Below are 27,070 nucleotides of genomic sequence, written 5' to 3' on the forward strand. Positions count from 1 at the left end.
GCAGTATTATTTGCTGGGTGTATATGTGTATAAATGACCGTATATAGTAGTTTATTTTAATTATCTTTTTTTATGTGTGCAGCATTAACGAACTGCAAACCTTCATTTCTTGATAAAAACATTACATAATAAATTATTCTGAAATGGGCCATTCTGCATGAGGAGTACTTTAACTTTTGGTTATCTGAGCGTGTTCTGAAGGACCGGTGAGTAGGATTTAGATTTAGTGGCTAACTACAACACCCTCACTTCACCCTTTTAAGCGTTTAGGAGAAACTACAGAGCCACGAAACCCGTGAAAAATGTAAAAGCCCCGATATAGAGCCACATTTTTATATATTCGGGTGATTATACACTAATGAAAACATGCATATTAATATTATATTACATTTCTGCCAATAGATCCTCCTCAATGTTTCACTCTGGAGCTTTAAGTAAAAGTTTAAATGCAGGACTTTTACCTTTAACAGAGTATTTCTACACTGTCGCATTGCTGCTTTCATTTGAGTCAAAGATCTGCAGCCTGTTGCACCAGCTGTGTGTAATTTGTATTTTTACACTAGAACAAGTTATAACGTGTAGATGAGTGAACTTCAGAGGTGCTTGTGGGCTGACTTTGTTGTTGTTGGACAGAGCCAGGCTAGCAGTTTCCCTCTGCTTCCAGTGTTTGTGCTGAGCTAAGCTAAGTGGACGTAGCTTTACAGTGATCCTACAGAGATGAGAGTGGTACAGATGCTCTCACCCAGCTCTTCACCAGAAAGCGAACAAGAGTTCTCCCTAACTTATTCCTTGAAGCATAAAAACATTTTACCCTTTGTGGGCTTTAAAAACATACAAAACTGCTCGTAGACCTTTTTCTAACCGCCAACCGCTGCACAGATTTAAAAGACACAGCAGGCTGGAAGTCCCAGTCGTGCTCCCGTGCTCCTCTCTGGGTTTAAATGTCATTTTCACCACCAGTCCTGCTCAGCTGTCAGTAATAGTTCTGTATTTGTGGTGTTTCCAGGGTGGAGAGGTTTAGCTGTATCCGTCGTTCCACTCCATGACTTTATCATATTCCTGGATCTTCTGTTTGATGTGCGACAGTTTGCTCTTCAGGTACTCGCAGCGCTCCTTCTTCTCCAGGAACGTAGGGTCCTGGTGGTGAAGCAGAAACACGAGAATTTAATCAACCAACTGTTCAGGAGCAGTTATTTGTACGACTACTGTTATAGTGGCCAAACTATTGCTGCTGCTTATTATATTTATATGTACTTTAACCTTAATTAGTATCATTGGTAACACCTGAGTTTACCCAACTATTTCATGCCACAATGGCAAATACAGATATGTGCTTTAATCTATTACATTATTAAGGTTCTGTTTGGAAGATATTTTACTGATTGACAATGTGTTCATGTGAATGTTTGAGGAACTTTGAGTCTCTAGAAGGAAACAGAACCTCTATAATATAAACTAGAGTGGGCAGCCAACAAACCCACGGCTATAGAGCGTGTATACAAAACATCGACGAGACAATAGGCTCACATTTTTCTTCCTCTGGTATTCCTGAAGGATTTTGTTAATGCGATCGACCTCCTGCAAAAAGAGAAACAGACTATTAAACTCTGAATATTAAACAGTGATGTACAACCCTTTAACAAGTATGAAAATTAAAGTTCAATGATGCTGTAAAATCAGCTTAAACTCTGGATGGAGCGGAGAAGGAATTTGAGGGTGGAGGGGAAGTTCAGCGGGAAGCAGGAAGTGCAAACAGAGGAAGTTACGAGATGGGGAAATGAGGCGCATTTTAACAACAAAAACATATTCCAGACACGCAATCAGTCTGTCCAACATGCTTCCTCAGCGTTTTCATGTGAAACGAAACACTGATGGGACGATCCAGCTGAGCAGAAACAACACACAGCTTCAGACTGACGGGGAAGGAACAGAATCTGGATCCATATCTGATCAGCACTGTTTGACAGTTTGATCTGAGTTTGGTGCGTTGAGCTGGACGGACTCACTGAGAATGAGCTGTCAATCACAAGGTAGCCCCGCCCTAAAGCATACCCTGCTTTATGGTCTGTTTTACTGTAAATGGGACCATCAGTTACTAAATGAACATCATGCTGTATGGAAGAAGACTGAAACTAGAGACTGAGACCAGAAACTCATCAGGAAACTGTTTACTGAGCACATAAATCAACTGAGAATAGGGTCATTTTTCCATTACATTAAATAAAACCAGGCTTCTTTTGCATGTTTAATGTACTTCTGCATTGGCTCAGACTGGAAGCTCTGTCCACTATATATACTGTCAATGGAGTAAACTGATCTTCATGTTTAAAACCGGTGGGTGTGTGCCTTTAAACAGCAGGTATATCTGAAAAGAAAACCTGACATAAAGAACAATAAACTCACAAATGAGATTAAAACGGCTTTTATGCAGCTATAATTTAGATAAACCTGGTAGTTTTGTAGTAACTCGGGTACAGACAGACTCTACTTCTTCTCTACTAAGAAGATAACACGACTGAGTATTATTTTGAAAAGCACAGGAGACAGGAAGTGGTAACCAGTCACCATCTGGCTGGTGGGGTGCTGGGGCAGACTGCGCATCATGACGTCCATGTCGTCAAACTTCTTGAGGGTCGCCTGAACGTCCGAGTGGATCTCTTTGTACTCCGCGTACTGGTCATTGAACACGGCTCGGTACTGGTCCCGCTCCTCGTCCGACCGGATCGTCGGGTACTTCCTGCAGAGAGGAGGCAGAAAACAAAGAGTGAAACTATACTGTAAAGCATTTTCCATACAAGCAACACACCACACACACATAAAATGCTTTTGTGATCAATAAAACACTGCAGGCAGAATTAGAAAAAGATGAAGAAAATAGGACACTAAATAAACTGAGTCAGGTGAACAAATAGATAAATAAAGTAATAAAACAGATTAAATAATAGAAAAAGTAAACAGAGTAATAAAAAGCAAAATAATTAGAACGTATAAATAGAAAAAAGCAATAAAACAAATAAATAACAATAATAAAAACAGAAATAAAAACCAATTAAAAGCCAGACTAAAAAGGGAAGTCTTGAGTTTGCTTTAAAAAAGCTGAAACAATTAATTGATTGACAGAAAATATATATATAACAGCTTTAATAATTGATTTAGTGTGTCAGTTTAATTCAAATGTAAATAATACAGCGGTTGCAGCTCCTCCTCACACGTACATATTTCCTGGTTCTCTTTGCCTGTTTTCACATCTCAACCTGTTGTGTTCAGGTTACAACAATCTCAGGTGTGTTTGCCGGTTAACTACAGCACGTTTAATCTGACATTAAAGCTGTCAATCAAACCCTGGCGTGGACTGAACAACCCGACCTGAGACCAGAGGACCCGGGTCCGCTTCCACTCTGGTGTGAGGTCTGAAAACTAACAGACCAACCACAGGCTTTTATGATCAGCAGATCAGAAAGTGATCTTATCGGAAGAGATGTAAATGTTTATGCAAATCTTTTTTCGTAACCATGGTAACACATAATTCTGTCAGCATGTGAGCGCAGCGACCTTTTTCCTGATCAGAAGCAGCTGAGAGTGTGTTGTTCTCTCATCCTACAGTTGGTCCATTAAAAAGTTTATAGGTGTAAAATAAATAATAATAATAATCAGTTATTTCTTTGTGAGCTCTTTGTGACACCAGAGAACATAAACATACACATCAGAAGCATTAAAGTGCGACATATATAAACCAATAAAAGAGTCAACTGTCTGTATGACTTCATGTGTACTGGAGTGAACAGGAACCGGAGCAGAACTAAACTAAAGGGCAACAATGTGTAATGTAGAGCTAGATATTATCAGCTGATATTGGCCTATTGCAGACATACTGGTATCGATGTGTGTGTTATCAGATATGCACTGTTTTTATGTGTGGTATATAATGCAGTAAAAAATAACAATGTATATCTTAAATTGAATTGAAGAGAGCAGCCTTGAGTCCCTTTGCAGAGTCATATAAGTGCACAATCCTTAAAGAAAAGGTCTATTTTCCTTCCAGCCCAAAAAAAATCACTACATAGCTGAACACAGTGACCTTAAGTCTCCTGCAATATCACATTTTTCAGAGTTTTTTGACCATTTCTTGCAGCTTTCTGACATTTGAAAGCCCAAATAATTAACTGAGAAGACAACCTGTGGATTAATTGATAATAAGTTAGTTGTTAGCTGTATTATATCGACCTCTCCTCACATGCACAACTCACTTTACAGTATATTGCATTTTGTAGCAGCACTTACGCAATGTAGTCAGGCATAATAACAGGTTTTGGAATGTGCCCTGATGGTATAGCTCCCTGTAAAACCTTTGGTGGGACTGCTTTTAGAGCAGCCTGGATGGGAACGACAGAGGAGCCTTGGACCTGTTCAGGAACTTTGGCTGCAGGACCTGGAACTACTGGAACCATCTGCAGAGACACAGAAACAACTGTGTTAGAATAACTGCGCAGACTGAGCCACTGGATACTGTGACTGTATATCCTGAATGAATGAGTCAGTACTATTGATTTCTACACTGAACAGCATCACAGGATACTCACCAAAGATTGTGTGGTTCGGATGTCAGATGGATGCATCTGTGTAAACAAAAACATAATCCGGTTAACATGTAGAACACACAGGGTTTCTGACGGCTTCAACAGGGTCAATTCAAGACCTTTTAAGACCATTATGAATTTAATTTAAGATCTATTTCACGCCCAAACTGGCAAAAACTACAATGGCTTACGTATTTTGTAAAAAGAGAACAGCAAGGTGAGCAGATTAAAGTAGTGTGTGAGGAGTTTTGCATTGTATCCCTGCCTCATCAACCCCTCCAGAGCACATATTTCTCTCATACGAACTCCCGAAGAACGTGATTTGTGACACAATTAAATAAACGACAGAGCAAAATATGAAACAATAGGTGCTCTTCTATCATCATACTGCACAGCCCTGACATTAATATTAATATAAATATATATTGTGCATCTCAGAAGCTAGCACATAGTTATAAACCAGACTGTGTGTGCACCTTTTCTGCAGCACACAGGTAGGATTCACAGACTCCGCCTGCTCCAAAGCTCTATGTTCAAATGATGTGGTGTGCTGTTGCATTGCAGTGAGCGTGAACAGGTTTGTGTTGGAATGATGCTTTAAGCTTTAAGAAGAATCTCTGAGCGGTTTTGAGGAATCTCAGTACCCAACCCCGTCAACAACACAAACACAAAGACACTGAGGTTTTACCTCCTGGCCGTACTTCTCCCGGTATCTGCGTGCAGCTTCATGTCTCCACAGCTTGAGACACACCATGGCTCCAATCAGATATACGACCAAAGTAACAAAGAGAAAGATAATGGCGGCGGTCTGGCCCGCCTCTGTCCTGCAGAACGCCCCATTGATGCCGTTGTTGAAGACCGGGTAGGAGCAGAGCCCTCCGCGGGTCGTGTCTCGGACATAAACGATGCCTGGTGAACAAAATACACACATGCTTTAATAAAACTTTCCTTTACTGGCATCGAACGGATCACACTGTGGCTTGATCAATCCTCAGGAAACTAAATATAGACCTCTAATTATTTATGGAAAAACATATTCAGTTTACTGTCATTGAGTTAAGGATCGACCAATGTTTCTTTAAGGTCGATACAGATGCCGATTATTAGTAATCAAAGAAACCAATAACAGACATCTGCAATTAAACATAAAACCTTTAGTGTCAAAATTCGGAACAACCAGTGGTGGAGTGAAACTAAGTACATTCACTCAACTTCTTTATGTACAAATTGAGGTACTTCTTTATTTTAATATTTAAATTTTATGTTACTTTACACCTCCACTACATTTTGAGGCAAATATCGCACTTTTTACTCCGCTACATTTATTTAATAACTTTATTTACTTTGCAGTTTCATACACAAAACATAAATCCACTAATAAAGGATGATGTATAATAACAGTAAAATTAACTCAACAGTTACCAGCTGCAACATCCAACAATGATAGCGATCATACAGGGTTAGTAGTGAGTTAAAAAATAATATTATATATATATTTTGAACACTTATTATTGTATCAGGAAGGAAAAAATAATCGTGGCAGATGATTTATAGATATATAGAAAACAAACAAACAGATAAATACCGAATATTGGATGAGATAATAAGCTGATAATCGGTCTATCCCTACATAAAGGACTAAAGACTAAGGTTGACAACTAACGGACTAATCTTTGTAGCTCTCACTGTGACCTGCAGCTCTTATCAGCACTGTACACGGTCCCTTACAAATAAACACACTCTCAGCACCTGAACAAATACAACCTGCGTGGACTCACAGTCCCAGGAGTGACAGTGTTTGTGGTTCAGGTGTGTGTGTGTGTGACCCACCTGCTGCCATGTACAGCACTGCTAGAGCCAGGTTTATGGTGAACTCCGTCAGAGGCCACCAGGAGGAGTCCAGCAGGATGGTGCGGTAGTACATGGTCATCCCCAGCACCAACATGATCACAGTCACCAACCAGGCCAGCCCTGCCACCACCAACACAAACGGGGTCTTGGGCCCTGTGTAGTAGGACCCGCCTGTGGTGCCGCCGTATAAACCGCCTCCGTATGCTCCTCCGGGAGACGAGTACCCGAACATGTTGAACCACTCGTTGTCTTTGTGGATGTACGCACAGACGCAGGCGAACACGGCGGCCCCCAGCAGGAGCTCCACGCAGCCCAGAATCCTCAGCAGTCCGGCCCAGGACTTCATGTAGGCGTAGCGCAGGTGGTACTCCTCCACTCGCTCGCTGTAGGTCAGACCGGTGTGGTAGGTGCGCCCTGACACAGACTCGTGGCCGTCCCGTAGTTCCAGAAGCTCCTTGCGGGAGTTGTAGCTGCTGCCCGAGCCGCCATACGGATCCCGGTAGGATCCCGGGACAGAGGGGGACTGTGGAGGAGAGCAGCGCACCCCCTCAGTGGTGCTGTTGTTGTTGTTAGTGGAGGAGGCAGACATGGACCAGGGCTTGTTACTGCTGCGGTTGCTTCCTCTGAAGAAGTTCTTCCAGGAGTCCGGGATGAAGCGGTGGACCGGTTTAATGTCGAGGGCCGGGTCGGAAGCCGGGTCAGGGACCAGGTCGGGGTCCAGGTCGCGGTCTGCGTTGTCCTCGCTGCCGCTGGGATCGAACTCAGGGCCCACAGGAGGCTGGTCCGGCAGAGGCGGAGGAGGGAGGGGGTCGGCGCTCTGAGCGAGGTGAGCCGATCTCTGCTCCCTCAGCGGCTGCAGGTCGAGGGAGTCTGCTCGGGGTAAAGAGCCCTGTGGCACCGTGTCATAGTGGGGCGCCTGGCGGACGCGCTCAGTGCGTCCATAAAAACCTCCTCCATAGGACATGAGGATGGTGATGATCCCTGAGAGCAAACAACAACATCATCAGTACTGTTTCAATGAGGTAGTTAGAGTAAAAGGATTACAGCTGAGAGTAATCAGTTGCTCGACAGGAAAATATTTGTCTAATTGTTATATCGTTTAAGTAAATGCCAAACATTTCCTGGTTCCAGCTACTCAAACATGAGTTTCACTATGTTCCTTTTCTCTGTTTCACAACATTTAAATAAAAATCTTTGACAAGATTGAATCCAGATTGCTTAATAAACGATTAACCAGCTGATAAATCTGTAGTCAACTAATGATTGATATTTCATATTTAGCACAATAAAGGTTATTTCCATAATGCATCAGCTCATAACTTCCTCCATTAATCATTTGTTCTATAAAAATGTCAGAAAACAGTGAAAAAGCATCACTATTATTGAAAAGGATCCTCAAATGTTTTGTTTTTTCCCCTAAACAACAGATAAAAACCCCAAAATACTCAATTTAATATCAGAAATATCAGAAATCCTCACAACTGTCAAACAGGAACTCAGGAATGTTTGCCTTCTTGCTTTAAAAACAAATGAATGAATCTTTTATCAGCCAGTTATTTCTCTGTCGATCAACTAACCGAGGAATGATTTAAGCTCTCAGCGTATCATCAATTACCAGAACTAAAGGCAAAGAGAGGAAATATACAAGAAGAAGAACCCCGAAGATAAAAACAAACTCCAGACTGATCAGAACATTAGAGAATATCCTTCATGCAGCTCGGTACCGAACAATTAGAGCTAACCCCCCCAGTACCGGAGGTCACCAGAGAAAAAAAAGGCCCTCATGAGTGAAGATGTTATCCCAGAATCCTCCATGCATGCTGAGTCAAGAATGCATTTTTGTGCTGCGACCCCCCCCCGTTGTTGTTATAACCACTAAAGTCTGATAATAAGAGGCTCAACTTACCGGTGGTTGTTGCAGACAGCACAAAAATGCATTATTGACTAAATCAGCCCTTAAAAAGCCTTAAATTTCCTTTAAGTGGATCTTTGAGAGGTAAAAAATAATATGAACTGAGCTTGAATACCTCTTTCACACGCAGTCACTCAACACGACTTACATTGGCCTGCAGGTCAGAATGCAAACCTGGTATGAACACAGAGTACCGAGGAATCAACCTGGGGAGACAAACAGAGGCGTTAGCAGTGTTCACACTCTGGTTTTTAAGAAATCCAGGACCTTTTCCAGGAGATTTCTTGACAATGTGGTCATATAAGTGGTCATATAATTCACCGCGAGGCCGAGTACTGACACATTTTGATGATAAAGTGTTTATGGGACGCTCGCCCAGCTCACTTTCTGCAGTTTCCCACCGATTTTTTTCGCAGCTTTTCCGGTGATTTGACTAAAGTTTACTACAATTTCCAATCAGAGTGAGGAGCTAAAATACAACTAACATTTTCCAGGGCAACACAGATTATTTCCAGAATATTTCTTTTAATTTCCAGGTGTTTCCATGACTGTAAAACTAGTCTCTAAATTCCCAGGTTTTCCAGGTCACACAGGAACCCTGATTAAAGGTCTGAGGGGAGAAGAGGAGGTGAACTGGATGTTTGTAACTTGCAGGACTTCCACCTGTAATGGAGTATTACAATATAACCTCATATTTCTATTATAATGTCAGATGTTGTGATATGATTCAGGATTAGTGAGGGAATGGTTGTTTTTGCATCACAAATTAGATTTTCACTAATAAAAAAACTGACATTTGTTTGCGTTTGCATGAAACAAACATACTTTCTTAAACCTGCAGAACAACATGTGTATTTCAGGGAATCTGTGCAGCTCTACAGTACGTCATTACAACGCTGTCACATATTTTACCTTTAACGAAACTCTTGCACTTGGACATATTGTAATTTCAATTATAATTTAGATTCATTCTGCAGCTCTAGATTAGATTAATACTTTTCCAGGATATTTTGGTCATTTGAATGAATTTCCAGGTGTCTCCATGACTGGAAAACTAGTTTGTAAATCTCCAGGTTTTCCAGAACATGTTGGGTAACCTTACCTGGGTTCTGAATGCAGGACCTACTCTTGTAATGGAGTATTTTTACGCACTGGTACTTTGATTAAAGTAACGGATCAGAGTGCTTCTTCCACCCACTCATTGTGTGTCCTCAGGTTGAGTCAGACTGCTTTTGGAAACAGTTTCATAATAACACAGGAGTGTACAAACACGTCGGCTGTGTGTTGTAATAAAAACAATAGTGTGTTTTTACTGATAATGTAATATTAGTATGTAGTAATGTAATCATGTGTGTAGTGAAGGAGGCCTGATAACTGGCACACAGCCAGAGGGCTCGGTCAGGTAAACACTTTAATGTAACTACGTGTTAGGTGTTTATCGGCCTTTATGCTGTTCTATTAGAGTCCAACAGGCTGGAGCTTTATAGAGAAACTAGTCCTGGGTGTCTGTTGTCTTTCAGCGAGCTGTTGGCGATAACAGCGAGGTTGGACTTCACTCTCACTTTAACTTTAACGCGCTCACTCCTCGACATTAAAAGTTCCCATTTGGAACCGCACACGAGCCCTAATCGATATCCCACCGCTGCGAGCTGATCGATAGTTACTTTATAGGATGTAAACAGAGTCTGCAGCCTGCTTACCTTGCTCGCTTCCCTTTCCTTCTACTCCTTCTTTCTCCTTCTCCGTCTCCTTCTTTCTCCTGTTTCAGCAACGTTACACCAACAGGTCTCCCTCAGAGGCGACCACGTGACCTGCCCATCCCTGTGACGTCACTCAGACAGAGAGGGGAGGGGGAGGGGGAGGGGGGGGTGTACCTGTTGGTAAAACTGCACACCTGAGAGACACACACACACACACACACACACACACACACACACACACACACACACACACACACACTGATACTGTGACTAATACACTCAGTGATAAGCAGAGGGGGAAGTATGGAAGCTTTTTACCGCCAATAAAAAAAAAGATTCTATAAGTTATTTTAAGAAGAAACCTTCTTAAAATATTGATTTTAAGATATTATGTCATTATTTTGTGTTATTAAGTCAATACTTTGAGATATTAAGTCAAAATAATGTGAAATGTTTAAGTCAGTGGTTCCCAACCTTTTTCCTTAAGGAACCAGTTCTCTATCATTTCGTAAACTGACGATTCCTGATTGTGACATATTTTATAAATATATTATATTTAATGCAGATAAATAACAGTACAGAACAACAAACACAATAACTGCAGGTGCTTTGTGTAAAATGAGGAATTTGGAGGAATTTTGAGCAAATTATTTTCAGTTATTCTGAAACTTTTAGGATCTTTTTGTATAATTCTGTCTGTATTATTTATTTTCATACATACTAATTAAACTTAAACTACAAATTTATTTATTTTTCTTAAGAAATGAACCAAATGCTGAGATACAGACCTACTGTGTATATGTTTTAAGTTTTCTTACACCCCTCGTGACCCCCTGTGAAGCTTTGGCGATCCCTAGTGGGGGTCCCGACCCTCAGGTTGAGAACCACTGGATTAACTTGTCAAAATGTCAAAATAAGACATTTTTTTCTGACTTTATAGAGATATGTGGTTCTCACAGGACAGTGATAATGATCTTATAGATTGATAATATTGATAATATTGATGATACTTTGTAGTGGAGTATTTTCACAGAGCGGTATTTGTATTTTTACTGAAGGACCTGAATTCTTCTTCCACCTGATAATCTGCAGCAAGTTTTGTTGCTGAGCACTAGATGGCACTCTGTAGTTACAGTATAACACACACACACACACACACACACACACACACACACACACACACACAATTTCTACAAGTTTCAGTATTTTAATCAATAAATGAATCAATATTTAGTTTTTAATGTACAAAAGTATTTACACACGTTGCTTTTCTCTTAATTTTCTCTCAGAATCACATTAAAAACACAAAATTAAAACAGATTTCTGATCAAATAATTAGTATATCACACAGTTCGTTTAAAGCATCATAATATTGTATATTTTTACATTTTAAAATACAAAGTCACTTAAAATTACTAAAATACTTTATCAAGAGTGTTTGTTTTCCTAAACATTCTTTATGTGATCAGTTTCAACTGTTTTTGAGTTAAATTAACTTATCTGATACTCGCTTTGTGCAGCCAACAGGCTCAACTCTGACTAATTAACATTATTAATTACATTATTATTAACATTATTATTGCTGCAGGTTTTTAGAGGAGGATGGTTCATTGGTTTAAGGTTTATCAGCCACCATCTGTAGTTCATCAGAACTCCTCACTGCGGCCGTCTCACTTCTCACTGCAGCTGTCTCACTGCAGCTGTCTCACTGCGGCTGTCTCACTGTGGCTGTCTCACTGCTGTCTCACTGCTGCTGTCTCACTGTGGCTGTCTCACTGCTGTCTCACTGCTGCTGTCTCACTGTGGCTCTCTCCTGGGCTGCACATCAGCACCTGCTGACTCCTGGTAGGTTCATTTAAAGCAATTAATAACTAATAACTTTTCTATAGTGGAGGATGGAAAAAAAAACTATTGTATTATTGTATATGATATATTATGATTTTGTTTATTATTATTATATATGATATTATTAGATTATTATGTCTCATGCTTTAACGTAAAAGCAGGATTTTACTGTTGTTGGAGCTCATTTTGAAGTATTTTGTATTGGACTGTAACTAGACAAACATGTTGAAGTTAAAAAGAAACAATATTTCCATCTGAAATGTGGAGTTGAAGTATAAACCTCAATATTGTACTTTAGTAAATGTACTTAGTTTGGTCACATTCCACCATCACTGCAGTTTATTAGCGAAATATCAGCAGCTTCTTTTACATTTTGTAAATATAAGAAATGGTTCGAGTTTTAATTCTGATCGATTCTTCAGGTTAAAATATTTCCGACTAGTTTAACCTGAATAAGATTATTTTTGCTCATTAAAGAATTTCCTCTTAGGACATTTTAAATTCTGTTTAAATCTTAAAAAAACACAGTTTTATTATTTTAAATGGAAACGTGATTGTTGTAGATTACGAGCATGGGAAATAAAATAATTTTAAAAAGTATTTGGAATATTTGTTAATCTCTTTAATTCAATTTGTATTTTGAACAATCAGTATAGATCGGGGGTCTCAAACTGACGGCCCGGGGGCCATTTCCAGCCCTCCGGCCCACAACATGATGTCAAAAATATAATATAATCCTGCTGCCTTGATTATTATTTTAACTCTTTCATATCAATTTAAACTACCACTTCATATCCAGTTAATATAAAAACATAATTCTGTTTTCTATTTCATTTGCCACAAACTAATGGCTGAAGGTCAAAGCTGCTGCAAACATGTGCAAATGGATGAAAAGAAGAGAGCAGGTTTCTGTTTATCTTTTGTTTGGCAAAGTACAGATACCTGGAAAAACTACTTAAGTACACTAACAAAGTATTTGTAATTAGTACCTTCCAACCTCTGTATCTGAATACTTCCAGAGGTAAAGTGGACAGTTCATTGACTGGATCAGTGTCTCAGACTGACTCTTACTGGGATTTACTGGCCAAAAGCCAGTAAAGTAAAAGTGTGCACTACTTAAGATTGTTGAAGTCTTCTGTTTCTTTTTTAAAAAAAGCATCCAGTGAGAAAAGAGTAATCTGTATCTATGTTTGGCAGAACAGATGTTGCTGTTAGTACCAGCGTTTACCCAGGTCCCGGAGATAGCGGTGTATCTGCAGCAGAACAGATGGTGCTCAGAAATAATCCATCAAACTGAGAAAAGACTGAATAAAAGACACTGAGAAACTTACTTCTCACGACTGTTAGTTGTTTTATTCCACAGAGAGGTTGTGGATTCATTCTGTAATCAATAATTCGACACATTAAGTGATCAGGTGCAGTGAAAGATGATTGATTGTCTTTGTGTGTAGTGTTGGTATTGTTCGCTGTAACTGTGCCACGGCAGATAGAAGAGAGCAGGGTGGAGTTCTCTTGTCTTTTTAACCACCTTTCTCTCCCTGATAGAGCTCCTGCAGATCAGTTAAAGTATTTTTAGCCCCCGCCAGCGATGCGGCTCAAGAGATGGTGGATGTTTCAGTCTGGACTGAAGTGGTGGTCCAGACTGAAACATCTCCACAACTATTACAATGAATTACTTTGAAAAGTTTGAGAGAGGATGAATCCAGCAGACGTTGGTGATCCTCAGACTTCTCTTCTAGCGCCACCAGCAGGTCAAACCTTTCATTTATCCAGTTAAATATCTGAACAACTACCAGAAAGACTGGCGCAAGATTTAGTACAGACATTCATGTTCCCCTCAGAAATCCTCTGCAGCTGTTCTTGCTCACGTTTCCATGCACATTTGAAAAAGACCAAATAACAATTAAGTGAAAACATTCCCTCATTTAGCATTCGCACACACACATCTAGCTCCTGTTCCTGTCACTGTGGATGAAAGTTAATTATGGAGAACTGCATTGAGTCATAAATGATCCTCTCCTTCCTGTCTCAACTGTCTCCCAGGACTGTAACCCAGTCTTCGAGATGGAGCGGCCGTCTTACACTGAACAGCTTTTGCTGCAGCTGAACCAGCAACGATCCAAAGGACACTGGTGTGACGTGATCATCGTGGTAGAAAACGTTCTCTTCAGAGCCCACAAGAACGTCCTGGCAGCCTGCAGCAGCTACTTCAAATGCCTCGTGCTGCACGACAACCTCATCACCCTGAACGCCGCCGTGGTGAATCCTTTAGTGTTCAAACAGGTGAGAAACCACAAAAACTCAAGTTATTCTGGTGATTTTTGTTCATCTAAGGGTTTGTAATGAGGTTTTTATCAACTTCTATCAGGTACTGGACTTCATCTACACAGGTCAGCTGTCTACCTCTCACCATGCTAGTGACCAGGGGGTGTCTGACCTCCTCAGAGCTGCGTCCTACCTGCAGCTGTCAGACTTAGCAGCTCTGTGTCGCAGGAAACTCTGCAAGTCCAGTGACTGGACATCCTCCACCATCAAAGGCCACCTCCATCCAGGATCTATGGAGGTACAGCAGAGTCATAATCAGATGCTCCACAGGGAGGATCTGTCCGAGGAGGAGCTTTTTCAGGCACAACGTGTGTCTGTTAACTCATCAGCAGCAGTCGGCCTCAATGGAAGTGTAGAGACAGGCCTGAGGATAAAGCTGACCAGGAAGAGTCCGACTGGAAGCCTGCAGCAGAGCTCCCCACACTCCAGCAGCAATTCATCAGATGACGTACCTTTTAACGCCATCTCAGCTTTCTGTAACCAAAGATTAGAGCACAGCGAGCAGCGGCACCCAACCTCAGACTCCCAGCAAACGGCAGCACACAAGAGGCCCCGATCCAGCAGCTGTTTGGAAGGAAGAGTGCAAACAAAGAGACAGGAAGTGGACAATGGAGAGCTGGAGGACCAAGCCGAGGTCAGAGAGGGAGATTTGGTCCTGAAGGACGAGCTGAGAGAGAGCGTGAGTGAGGAAGAGGAGGTTAAACCTGCCAGCTACATCTACCACCAACCGCAGCCCGCGGTACAACCAGCTCTGTACGACACGTATATGTGCATCCCCTGCGGGAGAGGCTTCCCAAGCTCCGAGCAGCTCATCACTCATGTAGCCTCACACACCACTGAGGAGCTGAGAAAGAAAGCTGAGGACACAGAGGAGCATCAGGACACAAAAGAACCAAAAGCAGATGTGACCCGGCCTCGTCACGCCTGCTCGGTTTGCAGTAGGAGCTACGCCGACGTGGCTTTGCTGACCCAGCACGAGAGGAGCCACTGGCCAACCAGGCCGTTCTCCTGCGACGTCTGCGGGAAGCTGTTCACGCAGAGGGGCACCATGACGCGGCACATGCGCAGCCACCTCGGGCTCAAGCCCTTCGCGTGCGAGGAGTGCGGCATGCGCTTTACGCGGCAGTACCGCAAGATGGAGCACATGCGGATTCACACGGGAGAGAAGCCTTACGAGTGTCAGCTCTGTGGCGTGAAGTTCACCCAGCAGCGGAGCATCATCAGCCATCTAAAGATACACACAGTGGTCTCAGTGTAGACGGCACCTCATACACAAATCACGATCCAGTGATAACTACATGCTATTTATGTGCATATTTGTACTTGATGAATGAGTGTTTTTTCAAGGTTAAAAGACAGGACCAGTGTGTGGAAGTTAGTGACATCTAGTGGTGTAGTTGCAGATTACAATCACCTCGCCCCACCCTCCCGTTCCAAGCGTGTAGAAGAACCTAAGGTGGCTGCGAAAAAGGACCTATCTAGAGCCAAAAACATGGCGGACTCCACCAGAAGAGGACGTGCTCCCTCTGTAGATAAAAACGTCTCATTCTGAGGTAACAAAAACACAATAATTCTTATATTCAGGTGATTAAACACTAATGAAAACATACCTATTAATATTATATTTCTGACAATAGATCCTTCTCAATGTTCCACACTGGACCTTTAAGTTCTCCGCTCACGTTGTATTTGAGCATACGATGAACCACTTATATTATCATTATTTAATGTTATGAGATTTTTTTTAATATGTTAATATAACATAATAGTTCAAACTTTAAAGACTTTAAGTGTGAAAAAGTAAATTTTTTGTTCCGTTGGACGTTTTTATTCGGTTATAAGCAAATGACACATCACACTCTTTATAATATATTTGTCCAGTACCTCAGCTGGACTTTGTGTTTAGTACCAGTTAATTAAAATGTAAGCATGGTATCATGCTAAACAAAGATGGTGAGCATAGTAAACATTATATGGCTGTACACTCCCCTAAATGAGTAACAGAAGTGTGAACTTATTCACTGTGTGATTGGTTGACTGTGTGTCAGAGAATGTGAAATAAAATGTGAATGAACAGATAAGTTTCATTATGTCACAGATTTCATACATTGAATTAAATATTTGCTTAAGTAGATTCAGTCTGGCAACAAACACCTTCTGCATATTATTGTTTGTCTTCTTCCTTTGATCAGGTAATTCTGCAGCTTTATTTGAGTCAGCACCACTTTTGTCAAAAGAAAAACTTTATTTCCAAATGCAGTGTGCTTATATTGGCGGTCTGGCTCCATTCTGGGACCTTAAAACTTAAGACGAGGAGAGCCGCACTAAAGACTCCCCAGTGTACAGAACAGAGCAGGTATTTATTAAATCAGATAAAGCAGAAAAGGAGAAGCTGCGGTGGAAGCGGGTTGCAGAGGAAGCAGCAAAGGTAGGTCGGCTAAAGCAGCTCAAATGGCGCCCTGAAAGAAACTTGACTCCTAACTGGGTTGATTTGATTTGTTACTGAGCTGATTCGATCGTTATTAAAGAACCAGTGTGTAAGATTCAGTGATGTCTAGTGGTGAAGATGCAGATTGAAACCATCTGAATACGGCTCAGCTTTCCAAGCGTGTAGGAGAAACCTCTTCTTTTAAGCACAGTAGATCCTCCTAAATGTTACACACTGCACCTTTAACTCACCTTCCCATCAACAAAGTCTATTATCAAACGATTATTTTTCCTCACATGGCTCATTATCTGCAGGAGTAGAGTGATTGTGAGCAGGTCTTCGTGAATCCCGGACTTTGGAGCTAGTTTTTGGTTTTGTGAATACGCCCCCAGGGGCCCCCCGAGACCCTCTTCTGCTTACTGATGAGGAGGAGGGAGGAGGGAGGAAGGGTCCTTTTGTGCACTACAAATTTTAACTCCCACTTCCTTTGTGTCACTGGCATAAAAGGGTTTTTATGTTCCTGCCTCTTATCATCAGTTCATTGCATAATAACATATTTTAAACATATTTTTAGCCTTTTCCAAGTTTCCTTTAACTCACTTCCCTCAGATAATCTTCACCAGCAGCGCTCTTCCTCAACCCATCAAACATGTGACGGCCCCCTTTGGTGTTTATTGTTTACGGCCCGTTTATGTTGTGTCAGAGAGGTCAGAGTTCAACACAACTGGCTCCTTTCTCTTATAACTCTCTCTCTTTGTTCGCCTCCACTCACACAGAACAGTAATGGATCAGTGGAGTTTCAGCTGCTCAGCTTTCTTTAAAAAGTGGAATAAATCTGCTGCTGAGTCACTGAAAGGACACAAATAATTCCCAGAAAGGAGCAACAGGTCGTTCCTTCAAGACCTTTAATAAAAAGCATTAAAAGTATTAAATCTTTATCCATTAAATCCATTGAGTTTGGTTAAAAGTTGTATCATCTGTCCTATTAGAAGTACCTTTAGTGTATGTATTTATCAATACTACAGAGTATTAATACTCTGTTCCGGTAAAAGTCCTGCATTAAAGATTTATTTTGACCAAACCAGACTGTTGTTGGAACAGTTTAAAGACCAACAACGTCAGTTTGATTTTGTTTCTGTCCACAAGTTACGACATTACGATTATCTGTGAGGTTAAATGAGTGTTTTTGTTTATGAAGTCTGGTGGAGAGCGATAGCGATGCTGCAACTGTTAAACAAAAATCTCTATCTCTGTAAGAAAACAAGAAAAAAAGAGGACTAAATCAGTAACCTGACACTGATGAAATGTATACACATTTAATCTGGAAAAGAAGAAGTTTTCACACATTATCAGAATAACAGATGTGATCTTAAACTGAACCGGCAATGATTTCGCCACAAACTGAGCAAATACAGACAAAACACACACACACACACACACACACACACACACACACACACACACACATACAGTATATTACATAGTGACTTGTGGTTCATGGTGGACATAAGGGATGACTTATTTAACATATTTAAAATAACTCAATAAAATCCACATTAAAAACTGGCTTTGTTGAGTTTTATAAGCCATTAAACAAGTTCTGTATACTTTAATACTTTATGTTCACCCCTTAAATCATAAAGACAGCAGCTGCAACATACAACACTTCTCACACGAGGGTTGCGATGGAAGGAATTATAGCAACTTCATTTGTTGAACACAACACACACATATCAATATACATGAATATATTGCATAAGGTTAGGGTTTTTTTCATCAAGTATTACTACAGTTGTGTTTCTACCGAGGGTAGGAGAAATGGCTTTTTAGGTATAATCATCATCTGCATCAGTAACAGAAAGATCATCCAACACAAACCCAAACCCAAGTGCCTTCATAATCATCCAAATACTCGAACAGGAATGTTTCCAAAATGGGGTTACACACACTGTAAAGGGTATGCAAACATGTAATCTCACACATTTTATTAGACAGGACAAAAATACATCGGAGTCTCTGTTTGAGACGAACATGCTGTGATGTAGAGCAGCCAGCGAGCTCCTGGTCCACTCTTTGTGCTGTGTCAACTCTTCCACTACAGGAACCCAACACTGTTACAGGTTCTGCTTTTATTTCCACTGTTCTACAACTACATTTCAGGAATCTGGCGAGGACGCATCTGGAGGCAACGGACCACAAAACGACCAGTAAACAGTACACTAAAATATGTTTCTGAAAACGTTTTTAAGTGATAAATAGGCAATGTAGGAACAGAATTCATCAGCATTGCCTAGTTTGAAAGTTGAAGCTCAGTCGTGTTTATGCAAATTCAGATTGGGCAAACGCTCTGTCAACCCACAACGTACCCATCATGCATCGTACGGGAACACATTAGCTAACTTAAGATGTGACTATAGATGTCACTTTTATCTTTTAACCATGTTCAACACTTTGTTGTCTTTTCAACATACTGAATCCGACCCGACTGTCGGCAGCCAGGTTGCATTGTGGGTGATGTAGGCAGCAGATTAAGAAGGAAGAAGAACGTGTGAAATAAAAAAAGACTTTATCCCTTTTATGAAACTGCTCATAGTGAGTCTGACTGTTTAATCATTTTTTTAAACAGCGCTGCAAGGAAGCACGTTTCAATATAAAGACGATATTCTGATTCAGAATGTCCAATATGTGTATTATGCCAGCTTGTGCATTTGTTCCTTGTAAACTGTAGACTGTTTGTTGGGGAGCACACTACCCCAGGTATGTTTGGTTAACATAAGTAAGTCCTCCATTGGATACACGTCTTTCATACAATGTTCCAAACTCTAAAACAAAAACAGTGGAAACAAAAAGCAGAACCAAACACAAAAGACTCACAGGTTCTTAAAAGTTCAGGTTACAGGTAGTTAAAGTCCCTGTGGTGGAAAAATACCTCTAAACAACCAATATAAGCGAAAAGCTGACGGGATGAGGTGCGACGTGACTTGCTTTGAGGATAAGCATCAAAGTTGCACAGTCAAAAGTCTTTAAAATCGATAAATATGTTGTTCACATATAACTCTACAAGATCCATGTTAATCACAGAAACATACCTGCGATCTGGATGTGATTCTACAGTAAATATTCTACAGTAAATACTACAGCATAATTATGTTGGATTCTCTAAGTACCTTAACATTTCTAAAGACTACTGTTCCATTAAATGCTGATTGATTCCTGCATTGATTTCAGATCTATCAACACTGGCTTGTGTTCTACTAAATCAAAAATACTGCGGTTTTATTGATCAGTTGATTAAACTGCAGATTGCTTTAATCTCTGATTTCTGACGTATAATCTCTGTTTAAACTCTCGATGATAGGCAGGCGAAGCTGATGAAATACTGCGATCTATAAAGTGCATAAAAGTGGACAACAGCATAGAAACAAAATGATAATGATTATTACAGCTGCTTCGACAAACACTATAAATATGTCTCCCTTCATGGCCATCTTCCTCTAGTGTGACAGTTTAGTTGGTGTTGAGTAACAAATAACAGCATCAGGAAGAAAATACTTAAAGGGTGATTCAAATACCTCTTTTGGTTAAAGTCGTACATTGTTCTTGTACTCTCAAGTGAAATGAAGAACTACTTTAAAACGTACATTATAAAATCCGACAACTTACAGTATGCTGAAAATAGTTGGAGCATTAGGATCAAAGTGCCAAGTTGTTGTTCTCTCTCTCTTAAAGGAGCAGAGTGGTGTACAGAGCCGGGTGGTGCAACCACCGCCGTATTAAAATCACCCAAAAGAAGGTTTGCATTGCTTGTGTAGTGACGTTCGTGTTGGACGTACAGTGGAGGTCCGGCGGAGGATCCTTAATAAGGAATTTGGTTCTGGTAATACTGCAGCATGTCGTACGTTTTGCTCCTGTTGAAAACAAGTTCATGAAAATGTATCAGTGAAGAACCCAGTGTCTACGTATCAATCAATCAATCAATCGATCGAACTTTGTATAGCAACCTTTTCAGACAGTTTAGTGCGCTTCACAAATGATTGATTAGAAGACAATAAGACAAGATAAAAATCACAATAAAACACAATCTTAAAAAAAAAGTTCTACTAAAAACTAAATAAAATAAATGAAGAAAGCAGGCAGAAATAAAGAAAAATAAAAATGGTTAAAATGTATATATATTATGAGGAAATAATTAAAATAAACTAACAAAGACATTTACAAATTAATATATGATAAGATAATTGAGTAAAAAATGGTAAATAATGTCTAAAAACCATTCTTTAGTTAAAAGCCAGGGTGAAGAGGAAGGTTTTGAGTTTATGTTTAAACATTTTAACACTTCTAGCTGCTCTCAGATTCAGTATTTTTGTGGTGATAAAAAGCAGATTCAGTCCAAGGAAATTTTCGCGACCAGTTTTAGAATCTATGACTAAACTTTTGTTTTAGTTCTGGTCGAGCTGCAAAGAGTTTTGTGACATCCATAAATATATATCTAAAACACATTTAAAAAGGGAATCAACTGGTCCTGTGTCATCAGGAGACATGGCCATATAAAGTTGGGTGTCATCAGCGTAGAATGTGATATGACAAAATAATTTAAATATATAAATATATAAGTTTTTGGTCATATCATGCGTTGGTGTTTGCATAATGTTAATGTCGGATGAGATTAGCTCATCAGCTGCATTTTTCTTACCTGCTACTGAGGAAACAGCTCTGGATGACTTTGATGATGAACGCTGCTGCTTCTTTCTCACTCATCTGAGGATTGAACCGTCCCCTGATTAAAGAAAACAAAAAATAAACAATTACCATCATAACTGTTTAAAGCTGCATTCATTTATTTTCTAGCCACTTGGGGGCAGCATATGACATATGTTTAGATAGAAGCTGCTTTGGCTCTTTAGCAGCTAAATGCTTTCCTTTCCTTTTTACTAAAAACAAGGTTAATGAGAGTGGTGAGGCTAAACTTGACAGTAAATCTTTGGGCCGTAAAACCAAAACAATGAGCTAAAAGATGCTAAAACGATGTGTATAGCTGAGGGGGGAACTGCAGAATCTGGTGATAATCCTTTAATATAATAGATCCATTGTTACCATAGAAATATTGAATATATACATATATTTCCTTACTTGAGAAGTTTAATGGTTTGTCCTCTGAAGCATGGCAGTCCGGTGTCCAGCATGAGGGTCACTAGAGAAACCACTGCATCCATGTAAGGTCTTCAGAGAACAAGTGCAGAATAAAAACAGGTCATCAACAAAGCAAACCAGGATGTAAAAGTTATCCTGTAACAAAGCCCAAAGCTTACCGTACAGCCAGATATCCCCTGACACACATCTCCATGAACCATTTGAACGGTGTGGCCTCCATCTTGCCTCCCATGATCATCACCATCTCGTCCGTGAGCTTGATGTCTGGCTCCCAGCCCAGGTTACCGCCAGGAGAGCTCTCAAACATGAACCCGAAGTCTGGAGGAAACAAGGCCGACGTGAACACAAACAATCCCCATTATTGCAGTGTCATACAGGATGAGCTACTGCGGTCACAAGATAAACACAATGCTGAAGACGTCATAGAAAACTATGTGACCAGTACAGTGAGTCCATGTCTGTGTACCATACTGTACCGATGTGGATGAGGTGGCCCTTGCTGTCCAGCATGATGTTGCCGTTGTGTCTGTCTTTGATCTGCAGGAGGAACAGCAGAAGGCTGTAGGCGGCCATGCTGCGGATGAAGTTGTACCGAGCCTGTGGAAAGGAGAAGAGCACCGATTAGTGGTCCAAGTCTTTTGGGCAGTGTTTTAACTGAACTTAAAGGACCAGTGTGTAAGATTTAGTGGCATCTAGTGGTGAAGTGTCAGATTGCAACTAACTGAACAGAGCTTGCGTCTGTATTTGAAGTGTGCAGGAGCAACTGCGGTGGCTAAAAAACACAAAAGTCTCTATCTAGAGTCAGTGTTTGGTTTGTCCAGTTTGGGCTACAAACATGGAGGTTCAACATGGCAGCATCCATAGAAGAGGACCCCTTCCCTCTGTAGATTAAAACGGCTCATTATAAGGTAACAAAAACACAACAATTCTTATTTTCAGGTGATTATACACCAATGAAAACACAATATAATATTCAATTTCTGCCAATAGAGCCTCCCAAATGTGACACACTGGACCTTTAAGGTTTAGTTTTATGTCGACATATCTTTCGATGTCACTGTTTAACTGATCTTTTATTGAATCAGGTCTGGTGGTATACTTTTCTCCTTGTCAAACAGAAACATGCACTACATAGACGTAAATGTCTGCAGCATAATCACTGATACACAACAGTTCTGTAAAACAAACAACAGAGCAAAGTCCATCCTGTGTTACCATCAGTATAAGTTCTTGCCTTCTGCTTCCCCCACTTATTTTCAGTGTTTTCACTTGTTTACTTGTAACTCATTTCTATTTTGTACTTAAAATATGTTTATGTGCTTTTTAACTTATGTTTCTGCTGCTCAACCAAATAAAGTGATCACCTGATACATGATCACAAACATTTTACTACAGATCATTCACTGGCACATTCTCCCCTTATATAATAAGACTATATAAGTGGACCCTCAATTTGAAATCTGAGAAACAACCATTAAGTTTGAATAAAATAGTGACAGCCAAAGGTTAAAACCTCAGCACCTTCTGGAAGGCGAGGGTGGATTCATCGCCATACTGGTTACGGAAGTAATCGTACATCCCGAAGTCCGTCTGTCTGCCAAGCTGGTCTCTGGACTTGCAATCAGGGATGCACTCGATCACGCCACACTGAGAAAAGAGGATCAGTTAATAAATACCTTATTATGGAAATAAAATTCTATCTATCTGCAAGGTAAAATTAGTGGTTTTGTTATTGGAGTCTGGCTGACACATAGTCTTTGTCTGAGATGCTGATGCTCTAGTTTCCAAAATAATTGTATAACATTGTTTCAGACTGTGTTAATCCAGACTTGTAGCAGCGTTGTCGTGTTTCTATATCTCAACAGATCAACTGGTGAGTAAAATGTAATGTAATGTAACTATTAGGCAATGATGGCCAAAACCACAAAAATAAGATCCAGGCTGTAAAAAAATAATTTAACAGGACAGAGGAGGTGTAGATAAGAGAGTACTGGATTTTAAGGGAGTAGTAGGACATGAAGTCTTACCCCTGGTGCAGTGGCCACCACTCTGTAGGGGAAGACGAACAGATCCAGGCCAACCAGCTGGAAAATATTCTTAAAAAGCCCAATGATCTGCAGAGCGAGCATATCCTGGAGGCAGTGAAACAAAGGAGGGTCACAGGAGAAATTCTGTGAAAGCTTCGTCCCTCAAATGTCCCAGTAAATGAGTTCAGCGAGCGAAAGAAAAGTGGTACCTGTCTGCAGTCGTCTCCCACTTTAAAGATGGCCGCCTGCCAGCAAATCCTGCGCGATCCGTCTGGATTCTCCTCTCCGTCTTCCAGAGAGTCCGAGGGGCAGCGGAGACCCTCCCTCTCCAGCTCACTCACCCCACAGCGCTTCACCTTGAACTTGGCCAGATAGGGCGCCTTGGCAGCACTGTGACGACAGAGAACACACTCCCATGAGACAATATATGGACAAATTTGAGGTCCAGAGAGGCAAAATCTCGATATGAAGGAATAATTAAACCAGTTATTACCTCTGCATGGGTGTTCCAGACTTGTAGTCGATATCCAGCACTATGGCTTCAGGGTTACTGGGTAGGTAACAGCCTAAACAAACACCAAGTAGAGACAGACAACAGTAAGCTGATATCCTAATATATTGAACCATATCCCCTGTATCGTGATACATATCGTATTTCACTAGAGCAGTGTTGGGCTGGTGACAGGTTTTATTGGCAGTAACAGGTGCATTTTAAAGTAGTTGGAGCTTCTTTTTGAAGACATTACAGTAAATGTCCAAAACAAACACACTGATAAATTAAGGATGCAATGTATTCGACAGGGTTTTAAATTAAATTACCAAAATATAAGAGAATATCGTATATATATATTTTCTTCACATAGATGTCTATTCATGTTTTTCTTTTCTATGACCTTTGACCTGTTTGCTTTTCTCTCTTTTTCTCTCTTTATATTTAAAAATAGAGTTATTACACTACAGGACTGTGTTTTAGTTATTACCCGTAATATAAGTTTGTATTTGAAGAACCAAAAACGTTTGTTTTCGCTGCAGCACAATCATCCACTGCGTTACCTGGCTGGACTTTGATATCCGACAGAGCTTTGAGACACGCCCTTTTCCTCTCCTCTCCCTTTGGTACCGGCCTGAAAATTTAAAAATAAATCAGGTTTTACTTGACACCAAAATATTTCCTTGTTTGCTAATGATCTGTAGAGTACTGGCAATGAATGTACTTGAGAATGGCGGACACGTTGGTGATCTTGTTGAAGAAGTCAAACTCTCTCTGGTAGAAGTCTTTGGCCGGACCAGACAGAGAACCTGTGATCTCCTCAACCATCTGCTCCAACAGCTCCCCGATGTCAGCTACGCAGATTAGATCAACGTAATTACATCTGCTTCATTTGATTTAATTAGTGCCTGATAAGGGTTCTCCCAACAGGCAGACAATATAATTACATATTAACGTTAAAAGATGTCAGATCCCACAATGGAAGCATGAGAGTTCGCTGTAATGTGGAAGGCTCTACTCACGATCTTTGTGGTGTCCTTCCTCATCCATGAAGATGTTGGTCTTCATGTTCCAGATGAACTGGTGGGCGAGAAGCTGAGATTTCTGGGCCGCCCACAGGATGTACTCTCTCACATAACCCATCTGAGCAGGACAGAGTATCAGAGCTCATCACTGCTGCTTCAGAAACAACGATCAAACCATCATCAACACAGTTGTTGGTTCTTTTCTGGTGACTAATTGTTTAAGTGCTAGTTTACTTTATTGTCCCTTGTCTTGATTGGCTACTGATCCTTAATGGAAACTAAATATAGTGAAGCTATTGATAAGAAATAGTAATTATTAAGAGTATTTGCTTAATACTGCTCTACTCGTGATCAGTCTATTTCTTTGGCAATAATCGCATTGTATCAGCTGTTTGGGTCAGAAAGCTTGGAGATACGACTGAAAGAGGGTTCGTCCTTGTGTTTTTCTGGGTTGTGCCGCTGTGACCTAAACAGTGGATCTGCGAAGTAATACAGTGTGCAGGAATACAGAAGTTCTACGGTTAGTGCCACTGCGGCATCTAATGGCGAAGTGATGGAAATGTATTTTTATATCGTGCACACATTAACTGATTTTTTTGAGGTGGCTAAAATACATTTTTCTGCTGCTCGGGTCCACAGCACTGCATTGCTCTGTTTCTCCAAACTGGGGACAGGAACTGAACTATCTCTTTAAACAGTAGGTATATGTAAATACTGCAGATCTCACATGTCATCTAAAATTAAAGTGTGTACTCCTACAGAGTATTTTATTGTTTACCTTATCATATCGGAGAGCCTGAACAATCTGAGGAATGTAGAACAAGATGGCATCCTAAGAAGAGAAAAAAACTAAATGTCAAGAGAGCTTCATTTTCCTAAAGTTGTATTTCTTAACAGCAGCTTAATGTAAAAAACAAATGAATCTGTCTGAGCTGATGAGTGTGTGACTCACTGGAGGAAAGGAGCGTAGCACCTTAACCCCGTACTGAGCAGTGAGAGGATGAGGAGGGTACATGCTGCTGAAGTAGGACAGACCAGTGGGTGGGTCTGCCGGAGCCCAACAGAGGATATGACTCAGCTCAGGAGAGTCAGCATCAATAGTGTGCCACGTCACCAGGAACTAGAAAGAAAAACAAATCATTCACAAACATAAAAAGAAAAATTTTCAGAGCTCATCAGCTGAGCTTTATTAAACTAAGTGATGTTACCTTGACGGCCTCAGGCACATCACTGACAGCTCCGGGGTCCAGTCTCACCAGCCGGGTCACTTCAGCCACAATGGCGTCATTCTTAAACCTGGAAACAAAGAAGATAAACAAGTAAATAATCTATAGTCTGGTCACTTTTTCTCCCTAAACGTTTATTTTATATCAGGTCAGAAGTGGTTAAACAAAGCCAAAGTACAACCATAACTCTCTGGTTCTGCTCCACACATAAGAAAACCTCAATGAAGAGTGGCTACCTTGTTGGTAACTGCATAGCCAGGTAGGGGGCGATACCCCAGGCCAGGTTGACGTTGTCCTTCCACTGCTTCTCAGTCAGACTGATGTATTTGGACCTCCAGTTGGCGATGCTGGTCTCCACTGACTGCTCCGTGGCGATGGCCAGTTCCTGAGTGGAGAGGGGGTTGTACCACGTCGTCAGCCGTTCGATCTCGCTGGCCTGGAAAGACAGACAGACAGACAGATGGACGTGAAAGGGCAAGGAGGGAAAAAGAGCGTGAAGAGTGGCTGATGATG

General features: G+C 40.7%; 3 protein-coding genes across 5 annotated transcripts in view; 1 reads left to right on the forward strand and 2 right to left on the reverse strand.

Moving 5' to 3' along the window:
- The window catches only part of marveld2a (MARVEL domain containing 2a), a 21,566-nt gene extending 11,376 nt beyond the window's left edge, over nt 1-10,190 (reverse strand). The window contains exons 1-9 of the mRNA XM_051413442.1: nt 10,041-10,190; nt 8,456-8,546; nt 6,408-7,409; nt 5,266-5,486; nt 4,581-4,616; nt 4,282-4,448; nt 2,566-2,737; nt 1,528-1,578; nt 1,020-1,137 (exon numbers count right to left, since the gene is read on the reverse strand). Of these exons, the coding sequence (XP_051269402.1) occupies nt 1,020-1,137; nt 1,528-1,578; nt 2,566-2,737; nt 4,282-4,448; nt 4,581-4,616; nt 5,266-5,486; nt 6,408-7,392 (1,750 nt within the window). The 5' untranslated portion in view covers nt 7,393-7,409; nt 8,456-8,546; nt 10,041-10,190. The remainder of the gene's footprint in view (nt 1-1,019; nt 1,138-1,527; nt 1,579-2,565; nt 2,738-4,281; nt 4,449-4,580; nt 4,617-5,265; nt 5,487-6,407; nt 7,410-8,455; nt 8,547-10,040) is intronic.
- Nucleotides 10,191-11,816: 1,626 nt separating this feature from the next.
- On the forward strand, nt 11,817-16,440 carry hic2 (hypermethylated in cancer 2). 2 transcript variants are annotated; one of them, XM_051412422.1, is made up of 3 exons: nt 11,817-11,885; nt 13,929-14,168; nt 14,254-16,440. In XM_051412422.1, the coding sequence occupies exons 2-3, from the start codon at nt 13,950-13,952 to the stop codon at nt 15,466-15,468; spliced, it is 1,434 nt and encodes a 477-aa protein (XP_051268382.1). In that variant the 5' UTR covers nt 11,817-11,885; nt 13,929-13,949; the 3' UTR covers nt 15,469-16,440. The 2 variants fall into 2 exon arrangements, with proteins under 2 accessions (XP_051268382.1, XP_051268383.1); XM_051412423.1 differs by lacking the exon at nt 11,817-11,885 and having other exon boundaries at nt 13,905-14,168.
- Nucleotides 16,441-17,940: 1,500 nt separating this feature from the next.
- pi4kaa (phosphatidylinositol 4-kinase, catalytic, alpha a) overlaps nt 17,941-27,070 on the reverse strand; it is a 30,553-nt gene continuing 21,423 nt past the window's right edge. For both annotated transcript variants that reach the window (XM_051412403.1, XM_051412402.1), the window contains exons 39-54: nt 26,794-26,993; nt 26,540-26,627; nt 26,284-26,451; nt 26,110-26,163; nt 25,329-25,449; nt 25,031-25,160; nt 24,870-24,940; nt 24,310-24,382; nt 24,026-24,206; nt 23,817-23,921; nt 23,311-23,436; nt 22,266-22,386; nt 21,948-22,107; nt 21,769-21,858; nt 21,332-21,415; nt 17,941-20,546 (exon numbers count right to left, since the gene is read on the reverse strand). In XM_051412403.1, the coding sequence (XP_051268363.1) occupies nt 20,495-20,546; nt 21,332-21,415; nt 21,769-21,858; nt 21,948-22,107; nt 22,266-22,386; nt 23,311-23,436; nt 23,817-23,921; nt 24,026-24,206; nt 24,310-24,382; nt 24,870-24,940; nt 25,031-25,160; nt 25,329-25,449; nt 26,110-26,163; nt 26,284-26,451; nt 26,540-26,627; nt 26,794-26,993 (1,824 nt within the window). In that variant the 3' untranslated portion in view covers nt 17,941-20,494. The remainder of the gene's footprint in view (nt 20,547-21,331; nt 21,416-21,768; nt 21,859-21,947; nt 22,108-22,265; nt 22,387-23,310; nt 23,437-23,816; nt 23,922-24,025; nt 24,207-24,309; nt 24,383-24,869; nt 24,941-25,030; nt 25,161-25,328; nt 25,450-26,109; nt 26,164-26,283; nt 26,452-26,539; nt 26,628-26,793; nt 26,994-27,070) is intronic.

Source organism: Dicentrarchus labrax, unplaced genomic scaffold (assembly GCF_905237075.1).
Source record: "Dicentrarchus labrax unplaced genomic scaffold, dlabrax2021, whole genome shotgun sequence".
In the NCBI taxonomy this organism is placed as follows: domain Eukaryota; kingdom Metazoa; phylum Chordata; class Actinopteri; family Moronidae; genus Dicentrarchus; species Dicentrarchus labrax.